General features: G+C 33.2%; 1 protein-coding gene across 1 annotated transcript; it reads left to right on the forward strand.

Annotated features, from left to right (window-relative positions):
* Positions 1 to 4,946: 4,946 nt before the first annotated feature.
* Positions 4,947 to 6,091, forward strand: LOC100814808 (NDR1/HIN1-like protein 3). Its single transcript, XM_003519074.5, has one exon. It carries the CDS (start codon positions 5,166 to 5,168, stop codon positions 5,898 to 5,900), a length of 735 nt encoding a protein of 244 aa, XP_003519122.1. The 5' UTR covers positions 4,947 to 5,165; the 3' UTR covers positions 5,901 to 6,091.
* The last annotated feature ends 12,132 nt before the right edge of the window (positions 6,092 to 18,223 follow it).

The raw sequence follows: 18,223 nt of genomic DNA on the forward strand, positions 1-18,223 counted from the left end.
TTAACCTGCAAATTGAAAATCAGAATCAATCTAGATAATTTTCAATATGTTTTTATTTAAAGTCCATACATAAAATGAATTGTAAAAAATGTAAATTAACTAAACTACAATTCTAAAATTACTTAAACACTAATTGTTTCATTTTTAACTTTCAAATAATATGTTGCCCACTAGATACGAAGCGCATTCATTCTCTTTGCTTCCAATGGTCTTGCATCACTAAAATATTGCATGATATAATAAAACATAAGTTAATAAACTTATATAATAACAATTATAACAAATTGAATTACATTTGAAGTAAACAATTACCGTTTTCCAATTATTCTTGAAACTTCCTAAGATTATACTTGACATCCAATACGTAGTACCCGCACTCAGTGCTTCCTTTTTTCTTATTACACTAAATGCATTATGAAATTTAGATATTCAAAGTTAATAATTCCTTTTTGGTAGTTGTTTGGCCTATTGCGCAAGGAACAAAATCAGATGACTACATTGTCCTTAGGACATATGATGACCATTTGTCAATGTGCACTGCAGTGGAGAACAATAAGTTATTATAGTGCATATATTATTTAAATTCATTTGTTCAGTTTAACTTACCCATTCAAGTAGGATCCTAGGTACACATCCATCTTTGAATTCTGCATCCAGTTCTTAATATAACTTAATATAACTTTCTGATTCAAATTGTAATTGCCTAGATTTTTGTATGGATTGTGGCTCGAGGAATCCATACACATTGGCATTCGCCGCTCGTATATTTGTCTCAGTCATATGCCTATTGTTGTTAAAATAAAGTAAATTATGTATGAATTTAAAACAATAAGTTAGCTAATAAACAATAATGTAAAGTGTCAATTTGGATGTCAAATCATTCTTAAACTGTCTCCACCGCTCACCCACGGTTTGAAGTATTTTCTTCTTCGTCCTCAAATTGGATGCTTCAGGGATATCAAATTCAGCCTAACAAATCAAATCCTTTTGAGCTGCAGGAACTTGTTTCCAATTCTCGTATGTGACATCCACCTTATTGCGATCAACAATCCCTAAATATGTCCTTAACTTCTTTTTGTGGGGACCATCGGCTTTCCCAGTTGCAGGATCCACATGGACCAGTGATCTCTTTGCCCCAATTGGTCTAGTCGCCAATGATCTCAATCATGTCGTTTTTCTTGTCTGCTTCAAGGTAGAAAGGGAATGTGTTGCTGGATCAAGAGGAGGAGGAGGAGGAAGAGGAGGAGGAGGGAGGGGGGAGTTGGGTGGTGTAGCCATGTGCCTGTTAAGAAAAAAACAACATTAATTAAGCAATGTCTAAAAATTATATTATGTTATGTAACTTAATGGACAAAAAACAAGTTAATATAAAATAAATTCCATTATACAATGTTAATTAATTCTCCTTCATCATGATCATTACAATTTGCATGCACATCTTGAACTTCTTCTTCTCCGATGATGTTAGGTGAGATTTGTGTGGACAAAGGACTGACATAAGTATCAATGATTGACTCATCATCTTCAACATTAACACCAATTGTTTTCCCGTGTAGAACCACTAACCACCTTTCATCACAAGGGTCTTGAACATAAAATACTTGTTGAACTTGTTCTGCCATGATGCAAGGGTCATTTAGGTAAGTGATTTTCTTCAGATTTACCAATGTAAATCCTAAATCATTGGTCCGCACACCGATATTGTTGTCAACCCACTTACACTTGAAAACACATACAATGAATTTGACATAATTAAGCTCCCATATTTATTCAGTGACACCAATGTAAGGGATGAAAGCTAGACGGAGATTGTCATCATGTACATTCGCAAAGGGTTAAGATTCAGCCCTTAGACTAACCCCACTATTTTGCATTGTACTATTGTCGCTAGCTTTCTTAACATTTTAGAAGCATTATCGTCATAAAAGATTGTATCTTTAAACTAATTTAGGAAAGTCTTGTTATGCTCTTTCAACACCTTGTTCTTTGACATTTTTGGATTACTTACCTTCACTACACCTTCGTGACATACTATGTATTACAAATCTCCATTACTGTTATTCAGTACATACAAATGAGCTTGTTGTAAATCTTCTACACTTGGAGTGATAACATGCAATCCTCTTAAACCCTTACCTCCCACTCTTTCATCATGCCGAGACTCAGGTAGTCCAATAGGTTTTTCCTTTTCAATGTACTCTAAACAAAACTCAATAGCTTCTTATGAAATGTACCTTTCAATAATAAATGCTTCAGAACAGTGTAGATTCTTTGTGTACCCTTTTAAGATCTTCATGCATTGCTCAATCGAGTACATCCACCATAAATAAACAGGACCACAACATTGGATTTCCCTCACCAGATGAACAACTAAGTCAACCATGATGTCGAAGAATATAGGAGGAAAATACATCTCCAATTGACACAATATAATGACAGCCTCATTTCCCAGGTCATCTAACTTGACAGGATCAATGACTTTGCTACATATGACATTGAAGAAAAAACACAGTCGAGTTATGGCATGCCTAACTTTGTTAGGCAAAATGTCTTGTATGGCCACGACTAACAATTGTTGCATCAAGACGTGAAAATTGTGAGACTTTAAGCCTACTAACTTTAGATCTTTCAACTGCACATGACTCTTAATATTTGAAGAGTATCCCTGTGGAAATTTGACACGACACAAACACTGATAAAAACTTATCTTCTCCTTTTTGGACAAAGTATGACAAGCTGGAGGCAAGTATATTTTCTTACCATCAAACCTTGGATGTAATTGGTCTCGTATACCCATCTTATATAGATCTTGATGAGTATTCAAATCATATTTTGTCTTCCCTTGAATGTTAAGGAGTGTCCCAATGACACTATCACAAATATTTTTCTCTACATGCTTAACATCAATACAATGCCTAAAATCTAGATCAGACCAGTATGGAAGATCAAACAAAATCAACATTTTCTTCCATATACAAGTCTTACTTTTTTCCTTCTTTTGGATTTTTCCAAATATAGTATTCAAGTGCTCAACCCGATGAAAAACTTGCTCACTAGATAACTATATCAGTGCACTTTCATGCTCTGATGTTAACATCAGTTTTTTAAAAACCGATGTTAAGATAAGTGAGTTAACATTGTTTTTAAAAAAAAAATCAATGTTAAGGAACTCACATTATTTATAATTATGTCACCGCATTTTTGTTAATATCGATTTTATGGAAAACTGATGTTAATCTAGCGATGTTAAATTTATATTTTCTAATAGTATCTTAAACAATAGATATGTCTATTTAAATGAATACATATTTTATTATAATTTCAAAAAAACATCATTGAATCCACAATTTGAGAATTTACATGAATTAATTCTACATATTTTATACTTTTGAATATTTTAATTTTTATAAATAATTTTGGTAGATTTAAAAATATTTTTGTAATTCATAGAAATTTATTAATTATAAAATAGAAATTATTAACATTGTATAGAAACATAATAAACATGTTATTGTTAAAGCAAATATTTTTTTACCCTTCAATTTATCAGGAAAAAAAAATCATGACTAATTTGATATTTAACTAAAAAGGTAAGTAAAATCTGACTAATTCGAAATTGAACTAATTCGAAATTGAACCAAAAAGATAAATAAAATCTAATTAAAAATTATTTTTATCAAAAATTAAATTTAAATATTATCCAAATACTTTAATTTTAACTTCAACAAATTATTTATGTCCAATTGATTATAATTACTGCAAAAGCAATTTGACTTGCCTCAAACGTACATTTTTTTACCCAACATGACTGTGATGGAGTCATTTTTAATTTTTAAAGAGTCAACAATAAAAATTCAATATCAAAAGAACAAATTTATTTTTAAAAATAAATTATAAGAAATTTATCTTTAAAGTCAAGACTTTCATATTAGACTCGTCACAAAAAACTGACTTTCTGTTCAATCCAGAAAGCAACCAACTAATTAATTTACCTTTCAATATTCACGACAAACCTTCCTTTCCACTAAAACCAACGGTCATCACTATTTAAAACCTTTCTTGTCAAAGCAAATTAGTATACGCGTTATTTTTTAAATAAAATCCTTGCGGTTATTGAATTTTGAGAAATCTTACCATCACGCGTGTTTAAACCCATTATTTATTATTACTAATTAAAAGAGAGGCACTTGTGCCTTTATCTGTATTTTTAAAATGAAAATTAAAAAAGAAAAAGCAATTGAAGAAAGGAGTGGTAGGATATATTTTTAAAGTGGATGAAAGAAATGAAAATAATTATTGACTAATTAAAATTTACTATAAGTCATGCAATATTCTAAATTTATTTTCTTATTAATTTTTTTAAAAGTAATTCATTTATATTAATAGTGTAAAATAATTTTATAATTTTATCTTATTCAATTACAGAATAATTATTTAGATAAATTTATTAATTTTTATAATAACGATAAAATCATAATAATAGTAATTTTTAATCGTATGACCGTGCGGCATTGACTAAGAATAACTATTGATCTTTAAATAAATTTATAATTTTAACAAATTTAATCAATGTGTTTTTTGATTTAGTCTTTGTAAATATATTTTTTAAAATAATTCAAATTATTTTAAATAATTCAATTTGATCTTTAAATTTTTTAAAAATTTAATTTAATAATCTGGTTCTTAAAAATAAAATAATTTGATTCTCAAATTTTTTAAAAATTCAATTTGATCTTTAAATTCTTAAAATAAATCAATTTGGTCCTAATTTTTTAAGAACTTTGAAGATCAAATTGAAGTCTTTAAAATAATTTGCTGATTTGCTGACCAACTTAATTCACTTTTAAAATTTAAAGAATAAATTAAACCTTCTTAAAATTTTGAGAAAAAATTAAATTATTTAAAATAATTTAGGGGACGAATTTGATACTTAAGCCATTACCTAAGGTGGTTTCTTTTCTGTTTGAACTTCGTGGTCAACATCACCATCACGCATTCACGCATTCACGCTACACGCTCTCCCTCACTACATTAACTCACCACGTTCCACACTGTACTCAACAAACAAGTAAGTACAAAGAAACATCCCTTAAAAAAAAATAAAGTTTCTCTCTCCTTTAATACCCTAACGTTCCCAAGTTTCAGACTTCAAGTCAGTTCGCACAATGTCCCATCTAAACGGCGCGTACTACGGCCCCTCCGTTCCGCCGCCGAAATCCTACCACCGCCCCTCCCGCGGCGGCCGCGACGGCTGCTGCTGCGGCTGCCTGAGCTGCTTCTGCGGCTGCATCTTCGACTGCATCCTGGGCCTCATCTGCAAGATCCTCACCACAATCCTCATCATCGTAGCAATACTCGGCTTTCTCTTCTGGTTCATCGTGCGCCCCAACGTGCTCAAATTCCACGTTACCGACGCGTCCCTCACGCGCTTCGACTACACCACCAACAACACTCTCCACTACGACCTCGCCCTCAACGTCTCGATCCGCAACCCGAACCGCAGGGTCGGCGTCTACTACGACCACATCGAAGCGCACGCGCTGTACCAGGATGTTTTGTTCGGGAACCAGACATTAGGGCCGTTCTTCCAGCACCACAAGAACACCACCTTCGTGAATCCCCTTTTCAAGGGCCAGCGCGTGACGCCACTCGCCGGGAACCAGGTCGAGGTGTTTGACAAGGAGAAGGGTTCGGGTGTTTACACCATCGATTTGAAGCTCTTTATGGTGGTTCGGTTCAAGTTCTTGCTGTTCAAGAGTGCGAGCGTGAAGCCCAAGATTCGGTGTGCGTTGCACGTGCCGCTGAAATCGCGTAACGCAACAACAACTATCTCCCCCGATGCTGCGTTTCAACCCACAGAGTGCGGTTGGGATTACGGGAAAAAATGGTGGATCCATTAGATTAAAATTCCACCGGTTTTTTTTTCCCTTAGTATTTCTTGCGAAATTTCTTGTTTTGTTCTGGCTTTATTTTAGGTAGTGTATATTTTCTTGATGACATTGGTTCCCTGACTGAAACGTAGCCATTCTCCTAGTGGATCGATATTACAAAAATATTTTTTTTTTATATAGCCTTATATTCACTTTTGATACATTTTGATGTCTATTCGTATTGTTGAAATTTTATTTTTGTAATGTGCTCTGTTATATTTTTTATTTTAGCATTGAAATTGTGTTTAGATTAAAAAATAAAATATTTTTTTGAATGTTTAGATTAGAATATGAGACAAATTAATAGACCTCAGTTTACAATAATTTAAAAGTAATTTAAATATAGTTATAATTTATTGTTTCTTTAGTACATAATTATACATTATTTAATAAATTTTTAATATATAAAGTTATATATATATATGATAAAAAATATTATATTTTAATTTAAATATGTTGATCAAATTTAATTTAAATTTTTTTTCACACATGATATCAATTCTATTAGATAGATATTAAATAGTAGAATCTTTATTTACAAAATTACAGTAACAATATTTTTATGATAAAAGTTTAATGTAATAAAATTTATTTTTTATTTTTATTTGATTTTTTACTACGTTAACATAGATGTATTTTTATACATGAAAATAAACTATTGAGTTAAAATACCATATTAAATTTGATCTTAAATTAAATGAAATTATAAAATATATATGTATAAATTGAACTTTATGTCTTGTTTGGATTAAAAAAAAAGTTTAGAGATGAATAAAAAGAAGAGAGAGAAAAGATAAGAAGGTTAGTGTACCTGAAAGCAAATAACATATGAAAGTAGTTTATATTATAATTCACAACAAATGAATACGACTAAATTCACATTTGGAAATTCAAATTTGGAATAAAAGATGTATAACTTGTTTGTCTATATTACATAGAACTACCTAATGAAACAGTAGGTGACTAGGTAAATTCAATTTATTTATTGGTGGTAATATTAATATAAAAAATATTGTTGCAATTATAACATACTACAACTAAATCATAACTGCATTGAGGAAATCTTTTCTAGAATTACACCCTCTTGTATGACTTCTCATATCACTGTAGAGGGAACCTTTTCTAGAATTACACCCTCTTGTATGACTTGAAAAGTCACTCTAACAGCCAACCAAAAATATGACTTGAAAAGTCACTCTTATAGTCAACCGAAAAATATGACTAAAAAAGTCACTCTTATAGTCAACCGAAAAATATGACTTAAAAAGTCACTCTTAAAGCTAACCAAAATTTTAGAGCAACAGAAAGAAAGAGGGAGAAGTTTGCCGGAAATGCATCGGCTGAAATATGGGAGGGAGAAAGAAAAGTTGAGGAAATGCTTCTCAACTGGGACAAGGAAAAATGAAGAAATGAGCTCTCTATATATAGGGAGTGAAACACTATTCAAGTGTTTATCCTGAGCGATGTGGGACTTGAAGCTTTTTTTTTCTTTTTTTTCCTTTCTTTTTTTTTTCAAACTTTCATCCTTTGTTCTAACACAATCACTAGCTCTACTAAAAATAAAATAAACATCTTCATCCTTACAAACAAACAAGTTCATCCTTGTCACATGTTACACCAATCCTGTAGTTCTGGTAACAGGATACAATCAGGTTCATTTAGGCCTAAACAAATTTTCAAAAAAAAAAATGCAAGGACAACCATCACAAACCTAATCAAATTAAGTTACAACTAAGCAACTGAGCCAATTTAACATAGCACTAAATTGCGTAGATCAAATGCTGGGTTGCTTAATAGTTTCTGCACATTCTCAACATTACCAGGTGACATTGTTTGAAAAGCAAACCATTTGTTCACCACCTGAAAAGGAAGGGGAAGTATAAATTTCGTAGGTAGGAAGAACTTCTAAAATTAAACTGAACAAATGTGCACATATAGGTAAGACAAACATGAGAAATTTAATAGCCATTAGAAAAACAGAAAAGATTAAGCAAGGCTAGAGTAGGTATCAAAAGGAAGCATGCTCGACATAGATAATAGTAGGGAAATTGTTATCAAATGGCATCATCAATTAAATCCAGCCTTACCATCAACATATGACATAAAGTTTATAACACAAGATACATTGAGATGCCCAACATCAAAAAAATAATTCAAGCTACTTCCTCATGAAAGTCCGAACAACATGAACAACATTAGGATCTGCAACCCCCATCATGTTCATTATTTCTCCCTTGTCAGGCAAAGTTATTACCTTTTCCTCAAATTCCTAGATGATAAAAAAAGCATAAAGTACAATAAATGAAATCATATGATAAAACTCATCATCAACAAAATGAATAATCTTGAGGAAAAACTAAAGCATACTTTGTCTAGACTTGAGTCACATAAAATATGTTTGAACCCTTCAACAAAATTGGAATTTAAAACCAATGGTTTGTTATGTTGCAAATCATCCACTAATTTAATCATCAATTTCCGTGCCAAAACTTGTCCAGCCTCCCAATTGAATCATTTAAATAAGCCAGTGAATAAATTCACATTAAACTATCAAATCAAAAAGAATAAATTGTAACTTTGAAGAAGACAAACCAGTTGAATTCATCATAATCATTGGCTAGTAAGAAAAACAAGTAGCTATTAGTGAGATCAGATTCCAGATGAACAGTCCTTTTAAAAAAGAAGGAACATGCCTTTCAAATATATCAGTTAATACAAACTCTTCCTCTTTCTGCAGCAGATACAAATAAAATTATCAGTTAATTATGGATATGAAAAGGCCAAACCAAGCTCTGCATCTTACTTTATTTCAACAAATTTATGTTATGCAATATTAGGTAGATGGATGAAATATTTACATGTTTTCAAATTTCAGACACGCTTTTTCTTCAAATCAATTATTTGACATGGATGCTGATACTTTGTAATATGAGACAAATGATACTTTTATTTTGATAACAGAGAGAAGGGATCTTCTAACATGGTTTTAAAATTACACCTTTTTTCTTCAACTCAATTGTTTGACAAGGATGCTCATACTTAGTAATATGAAACAAACCATACTTTCATTTTGTAGTATATCTGTTATTATAATAATAATATGTTCATAATTTAACTACATACAATGATGGACTCACAAAACATAAGTAGTGGGAATTAGGAATGATGCATATGATTATAACTTTCCCAACCTTAAAGAAGTACATGATTTAAATGATCAACGAATCAATGAATTCACAGTCAAATGCTACTTCATTTCCCATGAAGAAGAGGAATAGGAAGAAGGGTGGAAATTACAGTCATACATTATCCACCTGCTACAGAATATATGTCAAGAACCTGCCTGACAGGTATAATTAACTTAAAGAGATCAAATAAAAATATGAGATAGAAATGCATATCAAAGAGAAGTTGTAAACAACCTTGGTCACTCTAAGGACCGTAGTCCAGACTTATTGATCATTACTTGAAACAGATTGCAGAGTCTCATAGAATCATAAACAATTGAAAGATGAATGTCCTTGGGACTGGAATGCCCTGGAGTTGACGGTATTTCTTGACTGCAAAAAAAATGCCCCATCAAACATATTAAAGACAACGGAAAAAATTTCAAAAAGGAGAAATGAAAGTTGATGCTTGTATACCTAAATTTTAAAGAAAAAGTATGTGCTTCTAGATTATAAGAAGTATTTACTTTGACAATAGTGGTCCCAGTTTAAGAATATCTGCATAGTAGTTGATCAGTTAATACAAAATGAGTAGAAATTTGCAAAATCTGCATCATTGGCATCTCGCATGGCAACAAAAAAATCTTCACATGTCACAACTTGGCCATCATGTCTCTTAAAATAAAGATCCATGCCCTGAAATCCAAGGAATTTGTAAGATTTGAATCCTAAATTAAGCAGTATCACATTGCAATTAATAGGGTAGTTATAGGCGCATTGGATAAACATCCGTACTTTTCGGAACCCTAGATTTTCTAGCAAGGTTTTGTACATTCTCACAACTTCAGCCCCCTGGTAGATAGGATCATAAGAACAAACTGCCAGAGAGACAAATAGACATGAAGGAATTGAAAATTATAGGGGTAACTGTCAAACCTTTTCATAGGCATGCAAAAAAAAAATCATTATAAACAATTGAAGAGCTCAAGAGAAAGAATGGAACAAAACTCCAGAGAAGGTTGACAAAATGACATAAATCAGTAGAACACTATAAATTATTACATAATAGATAATACAATAAAGTTTTCAAATATGATATCGATTCAATTAAAGCTATAAAAATAAAGTTTGCCTGTGTAGAAGTTGTCCATCTGTCAAGGAGAAAAATGTATATAAATACAAACTTAGAAGCACATTTATTGAGAATGGGGAACAAATATATTTTTGTAAGAGTGTGGTCGCACTAGATGGGCCATGGGACCTGCATCCTGGAAAATCAATAGAAAAGTATCAGAATACTACCTGACAATGACATTGTTATAACATTAAAATAAGATAAATTGTAGTAATAATAATAATAATACGCTCACTCAACTCTTCTTCCAACCCTGAAAAGCAAAAAATGAATTGAGAAAATGAGAAGGCAGCAGTAGTAGGTATCATTCACAGAGCCCTCCCCTTTCCCAAAATCAAATTAACTTAACAAAAGTTGAACCCCTCAAAATCTTAAGCTAAAAATTCAAAATTTAATAATTATTTTTTTTAATTATCCCACACATTTTCCGGCACCCCAAGAGGAAAAATCTATCAAAACCAAACCAATTGAGAAAAAAGCAATACCTTGGACAAAGCGGGTTTGGACTCAATTTTGTTCCCTTTGCTTAGAATCACTACACAACACAATGCCCACCACAATGTGGGGAGATTCGAGGGGTACACCTGTGGACCACGAGCCACCACATAAGGAAGCTGATGTGAGATTTCACCTCACACTTGTAACCCAACACATCTCCCCCTCAAGTGTGAGTCTCCCCCTCGAGCGGAAGTCTCTATCATCCACAAGTATAGTCATTTTGGCCACCTGCGGTACTTGCACCGTTGCTCCATCTCCGGGGCACGTTGCACCGCCATCTTACTTGTCTGAGCCGGTCACCAAGTCGAACCATCGGCTCTGATACCAATTGTTGGGGAGATTCGAGGGGTACAGCTGTGGACTACGAGCCACCACATAAGTGAACCTGACACCACACTCTAACCCAAAACCTTAAGGCTTAGGTTTATGGGTCTTCTCCTCACTTATGTGGTGCTCAACCTTTCCACTCCTACCCAATGTGGGACTTCACCTCACACTTGTAACCCAACACACAACGCATCTATAACCCTCCTACGCACTGGGCCGTCGCTCTTCGTCACATTTTTCAAACCCCAATTATGTCCTTCCTTCACTTCTTTCCTCAGAAAACCATTTTTCAGGAATGTAATGTTCAAAGGAAAGTAGAGGGAAAAAAGATTCAGACTTTGGAGAAAAAATTGGTTTTGCTTATTTGGGCATGCACTGGTGAAGTTCAGCGTGATGTGGTTGGCGAGCGGTAGAGACTCAACAATCTTGGTTCTGGTGGCATCGTCGAGGCCGAGGCAGTGGAGCATGATGACCTCGTGACAGGTGGTGTCGAAGATGCATAGAATGTGTGAACCAAAATCCTATAGAACTCGGGCGCCAAGGGAAGATACATCCAGGGATCCTTAACAACCAACTCACAGAAAACCCCGATCACACTGGTCACAACCTGAGGATCAGAACTTTCAAGATTCTCAACCAAATGCTTGAAGCAAACCCTAATCGCGCCAGGATGAGAATAATAGAGGAAGTGTGACTGGAGTACAAATTTTCAAAATTCCCATTTTGTCAAATAAGGGAGGATAGGTGTCAACAATATAGGATGTCTATTTTAGACTTTTCAATAGACTATCCTTTTACATCAATTTATATAGATTTGCTTATTTAACTTGAGTTTAATAATAATGTATTTTAAGTTTTGTTTGGCTGTGAGAAGAAAAATAAGATTCATTTGATGCACATTGATTGAAATACAAAATAAGGAGAGCAACATGATTAAAGTGTAAATTACATGACAACTTTTTATTTTGTATCTTTTTTGGTTGACAGCTTACAACATATAAACAAAATAATATAACAATGATAATATCCTCTTTAAATATTAATTATTCATTATCTCAATATAATGTAGAAATGGGACCATTATGCAAACCACATGGAAAAGATAGGTGTCCTAGTAAATCTTTGCAAAGCCACCGGATAGATTGAATCTCCTTGTCAATGATGCAGGAGTCACTTGTCCAAGCTGATGTTGTTTTTTCTTTGTGTTCTTCTCCTTAATCTACTAAAAAAAATCAAGGATATCGATCATCAAGAATGGGAAGATGAATTGTGAGTAGTAAAAAAATAACCAAAACAATTCACTTGAAGCACCACTTCGATCGTTCTTTGCTGAGAGAGTGGGAGAGAGAAAAGAGATGGGATGAAAAGTTATCTCATGATTTCCTTAGGAACCAAAAAAATCAGTTGTGTTGTTCATCCTTAGTTCACTTGTGTTGTCTCATGATCATTTTTTTAAAATCAAATAAGGAATAATTATATTTGTGTTATTTAGTATAATAAATTTTAGCAAATCAAATGGACCCATAGAGTGGATGAAAATAAAAAAGAAATAACTAAAGAAAAAATAAATAGAATAGAAATATAGTTAAATGTTGGATACATTGTTTGGTTTGAGAGAAAAATGTGAGATAAAGTGAAAATAATATTATAAAATTGTTTGATTTGGATGAAATAGGAGGAGCAAATTTTAAAAAGTTATAAAAATATTGTTATACCCTTTGTGTGTGCGTCCAATCTGACCAAATTTAATCATTAAATACAAAATATAATCAATTAAGTACGTGTTTGGTTTGATGTTGAGTATAGAATTGATTTTGAATACATTTTCATATTTGATTTCACGTTGGAGAAGAATTTAGAGTTGATTTTAGGTCCAAAATTGATTATGGGTTGAAGCAACTTTGAGTAATTTTTGCGTTGAATCCAAAATTTTGTATTGAATTTTATTCCTAACTTAATTTTATAATAAAACATCCAAACATAAAAGAAGAAATGAGAAAAAAATATTGAAAATTTAATGCCAATGTGATAGGAATGAGAAATTAAAAATTTAACATTGGTGTTTTAAATTGAGTAGTAAATTACTATAATATCTTTAAAATAAAATTATTAAAACAAATAAGGTTATTGATTTTTTTGTCCAAATTTTATGGTGTAGGTCACGCTAGCGCGCGCACACATACACATATAAATTTGCTTAAGCTTTAATTCATGTGACTTTTTAAAAAAATTCATATAACATCGATCAAACTTAATGTATCTCACTCTCATGTATAAAAAAATGTCTTCTCATTAGAATAAACAAATATATGATGAGACATAAGAAGAGTTAAGACCATCCAATTTATTCATGTATGTTGTAACACCCTTAAAACTACAACTCAGATTATAGAAAGTTATGTATTGTGTGATTTGTAGAAATATAATTGACGTTGAAAATTAATTACTATGCGAATTCAATTCAAGTAGTTAATTTTAAAAAAAATCAATTATATGCATGTTATTTTATGTGATAAGTTTAGTACAGATTAAAATTCCTTTAGAACATGATTTCTACACTTGTAAAATTATACCGTGCAAGATTAGATAGAATAAATTCATACTGTGTAAATTTTCTCTAAGCATGACTAATTTGGATCACTCTATCATCTATGTAATTAGCACCATTGTCTAGGTTAATTAGCTAGTGTTTTACTTCTTTTGGTAAAGGCAAAGTTGCATTTTATGTCTAATCTTATCTTAACCATCTATAACAATATTTTTAAAAAGGGAAACCACCCAAAAATGGCTAGAGCTACACAACCAACTGAACTTTCCCCTTCCAACGACTTTTATCCTTCAATCAAGTCTTTGTTGACATGAGGGAGCTTAAGACCCAATAGGCATTGGGGACCCTTGAGAAAAGTATTTCATCTGGAGATCAGCCAAAATTTGCATTCAACTTAATCGGACCTTTGCAACTAAATTCCAAAAAGATGAAAAATATTTTTCCCATGTCATCCTCACGTTTAAGTTCATACACTCGTATTCAACTCAACCATCACCAACATAAATTGGTTAATGGTAAAAAAAATCAAGTAAAATTCCGCAATCTCGAATGATGTCAATAATTGTTTTCCTTAAGGCATCAAACAACACATGGTCAATTGTTGTGACAACTTGAGGACCACTAGGACATTCAAACAATATCCCTTTAGATGATGGAATCATGTAACCATTGCAATACACAATAGTATTTAAGGGTATTGAGTTGAATCAAACATCTACTGCTATTTATATTAGATGATCTATTGTTCTCTTGTGACTCATATCATATCAGTGATTCAGATGACACCAAAAACATAAACGACTTGATTGCATCTATATTTAATATGATTGTATGCGTATCAGGAAAAATGATTGTTTAGTAAATACGTATTGGAAGATGTGGTGTTTAGTCAATACATTTAAGGAAAAAACAGTCTCAATAAATGGGCAAAAAATACAGTGTTACAGTGTTCAATAAAAACAAACACATTTAAGCTTCACACAAATGTATTTTTTCTTTTTCTTTTATTAAAAAGAAGAACACCACAACGTAATCAAGATTCCGTTGTGAATAATTTTTTTATAACACAACAAAATCACGATTCCGTTGTGTTAAAAAAATTATTCACAATGAAAACATGATTTTGTTGTGTTAAAAAAATATTATCAATTTTTTTTTTAGTATAGATACTATTCCAATTATAATAATAAGAAAAAAAAAACAACCTTACAACGGAATTGTGATTTTGTTATATACAACGGAAACATAATTCCATTGTGTATAAGGGAGTGAGGGGGGGGGGGGGGGGGAGGAATTGATTGGTTAACGGAATTGTGATTCCGATGTACAATAGAATCATGATTTAGTGGGAAAATGTTTTTTGGAATGGCAAAATTACAGTTTTGGTCCCCCTATTTTGCCCCAGTTTCAGATGTGGTCCCCCTATAATTTTATTCAGAAATTTGGTCCCCCATTTTTATAAATCGGCGCAATGTTGGTCCGGGACGTCCCAATTGAACGTTGACCGTTAGCCTCAGTTAGCCTCAGACGTTGACTGCCACGTGTCAACGTCTGATTGGTTGGATGGAAAGGCTTGGTTTTTTTTACCCTACTGTGATGTGGTAAAAATTTGGTGACGATGAGGATTTAACCTAACCCTAAATAAGAACCCTAAAACATGAGTTATATGCAATCCCTAACCATAAATTTGATTTGTGCTTCATCGTGTTCGTATGGGTTGTGGTTCAGCGCCGTTGTTGGTGTGGAGGTTCGTTTTCTTCTTCGTGGGTGCGTCGTAGGCGTGGTTGGGTCATCGACGTCACTGCATCGCTGCGTAGTGGTTAACATTCAAGGTTTTGCTATCCTCCGTAAACGGCGCCATGGAGAGGAGTTCTTCATCGTACACCTCCGAGGCCCGAAGTTGCGTATTGTGCCTCTGTAACGTAGAGGCTCCACTGGTGACATCGTGGATCGAGGATAATCCAGGGAGGCGTTTCTATGGATGTGGTCTATACAAGGTAAGGAAAAATAATTTCGTAGGGGGTTTGTTATAGGTTATTTGTTGATTCTTTTTGGATATTTTCAGCATGTAGGTTACAGGTAGGAAAGGGTGTAATTATTTTGAGTGGCATGATCTAGTTGCCAACAGTCGTCAGAAGAAAATCGTGGTGGCATTGATGAAGAAAGTTGATGAATTGGAGTTGAGGGAAAAAGATTTGCAAAGCAGGATCAGGGACATGAAGAGGAAGGAAAATTTTTTAGGGATTCTTTTGGTTGTGTGTTGGGTCTGTCTTTGCTTGTTAGTGTGTGTATTATGTATTTGAGGTCTGTAATTTGGTGTTGGTGGTTTGCAAGTCAATAAGATGTTGTCATTTTGTAATTAGTTAGGAAGAAAGTGGTGCTGATGAATTCATATGTAATGAAAGAATATTTATAAAATAATATATTCCTCAATGAACAATTGTCGAATATGCCTAAGTTTGTTGAATTGTGGAATTGTTGAATTGGTATGTTAGTAATTTGGCTCTGTGTTTTGGGAATTTAAGCTTGTAAATGTAATCAAATAAAGTATTGTGACTTGAGTTTGAGTCATTCTGTTAAAAGGTACAATGTTAAGGTTGTAGAGTGTTTTGTGTATCCTTCATTGCATCTAAATTAATGACACAATAAATTACAACCAACACCAGCAAAGTAAAAACCAATCTGAAAATAATAATTGTAATAAAGGTAAATATCCTTTAGCAGCAGCTCAAAGTAGTTGTTCCTAAATTGCAAGTTCAGGGCCTAATGAAGGTGATCATATAATACAACTGTAAACTTGCTTTCTGCCAAAATTCTAACAACACAAACTACCTAAATTCAATAAGGCACCCATAAAGTCACCATATTTGCAAAAAACAAGGCAGATTTAACATTGCAATAAAACATTGTTTCATATTGTGGTTGCTTAGTTATAGCAACTGGTAACAAGTTAAAGAGTGCATTACAAAGCCTCTGAATTAAACATTCAGACAGAACTAGGTTCCTAAATTAATTACACCCAAAAAACAAGGCAGGTAAAACATTGTTGTGCCGAATCTGTCCTTGGCTGGCCCCTTAGCTAATTCGTGATTGTTGTGTTTCACTGGTGTTGTCACCTCGTTGATGTCCTGCAGATGGGGTCTGACTTGTGCTTGGACCAATGTTTTGTTTCTTTGCTACAACAGGGGTGGGACATGTGTCTCTTTAAGTTCTGTCAAAATGTATAACTAAAATCATAAGAATGGTGAATGTAATTAGAATCTGTGATAAATGATATTTACAGCACTTATGCAACTGAAAAGTACCTTATTTCCCCCTTTTGGAATGGTCCTATCTGCAGATGTTTTTCCTTTACATTTCCTTCTGTTGTGTCCAATTGCCTTACAATTTTTACACACTACTGATCTTGACTGACTTGGCAAGTAGGGCTTCTTGGTAGACTTGTCATTTTTCTTGTTCCTTGTTTTCTTTGGTCTTCCAGGAGCTCTCCTCATGACAGGTGGAAGCATCACTGGTATCTGTAGAGGAGGCCATAAGTTGGGTCCATTGCATGGGTACACAATAAATGAATATGTGGTCAGCACAGTAGACTTCTTGCCAAATGCAACAAGTAGACATATTCAAATTAAAAAACCATGGTAAAAAAATAATAACATGACTGCAAGAAATTACATAAAACAACACCTGTAATAAGAGTTGACACTGAGTTCTGGTTCAACACCATTGATCCACATGCATGCTATGGAATGAGTGCATGGAATTCCAGTTAACTCCCACTTTCTACAAGAACATGTCTGTTGTTTAAGATTGACAACATATTTTTCCATGCCCTTTGACACCTCAAACAAAGACAGATCAACATCACCACACTAATGTGCCCGCCATGGTTCACATGCTTTTTTATTCATTTCCATGATTAGCTGAATTTTAGGATAGATTGACCCCTCATACCTCATCAGGGTAGTCCTCAACTTCACAATTCTAGAACTTATGTAAAATCGAATTCCCTCCAATAGTGTAATAATTGGCTTATGTCTGTACTCCATTATTACATTATTGAATGCCTCACACATGTTATTTACTTGCAAATCACACTTTGTGTTTACCTTAAAAGCAGACCTTGTCCAACAAGTAGGGTTTAACTTTTGCAGATCATTCCAAGCTTCTTCATCATAATTTTTAATCTGCAAGATGGCTTTTTCCCAGTCAGGGGTAGTTGTTGCCTGAGCTTCCATCCACATCAACTTTTTCATGTGTGCTCCTGGATACTTCTTCTTCTAGTTACCATACAAATGTTTGACACACAGGCGATGTTCTATGTTTTCACCAAGCTCTTTGATTACCTCAACCAAACCCTGCAAAAAACAGTGGACCAATTAAATGAAAGACACAATTGATATTAGTTCCAATTAAATATTTACCTTCTGCTGGTCAGAAATGAAAGCCCAAGATTCCTCCTAAATACCATCTAGGTCAGCTATCAACAGATCAACAAACCACTTTCAAGATGAATAATTTTCAGATTCCACTATACCATAGGCAATAGGAAACATTTGATTGTTTCCATCTTTACCTACTGCAGTCAACAATTGCCCACCAAATTCTCCTTTTAGAAAGC

Source organism: Glycine max, chromosome 2 (genome assembly GCF_000004515.6).
Source record: "Glycine max cultivar Williams 82 chromosome 2, Glycine_max_v4.0, whole genome shotgun sequence".
NCBI lineage: Eukaryota > Viridiplantae > Streptophyta > Magnoliopsida > Fabales > Fabaceae > Glycine > Glycine max.

Excerpts from the sequence above, each read along its gene's own strand:
- LOC100814808 (XM_003519074.5), top strand. The coding sequence starts at position 5,166 with ATGTCCCATCTAAACGGCGCGTACTACGGCCCCTCCGTTCCGCCGCCG.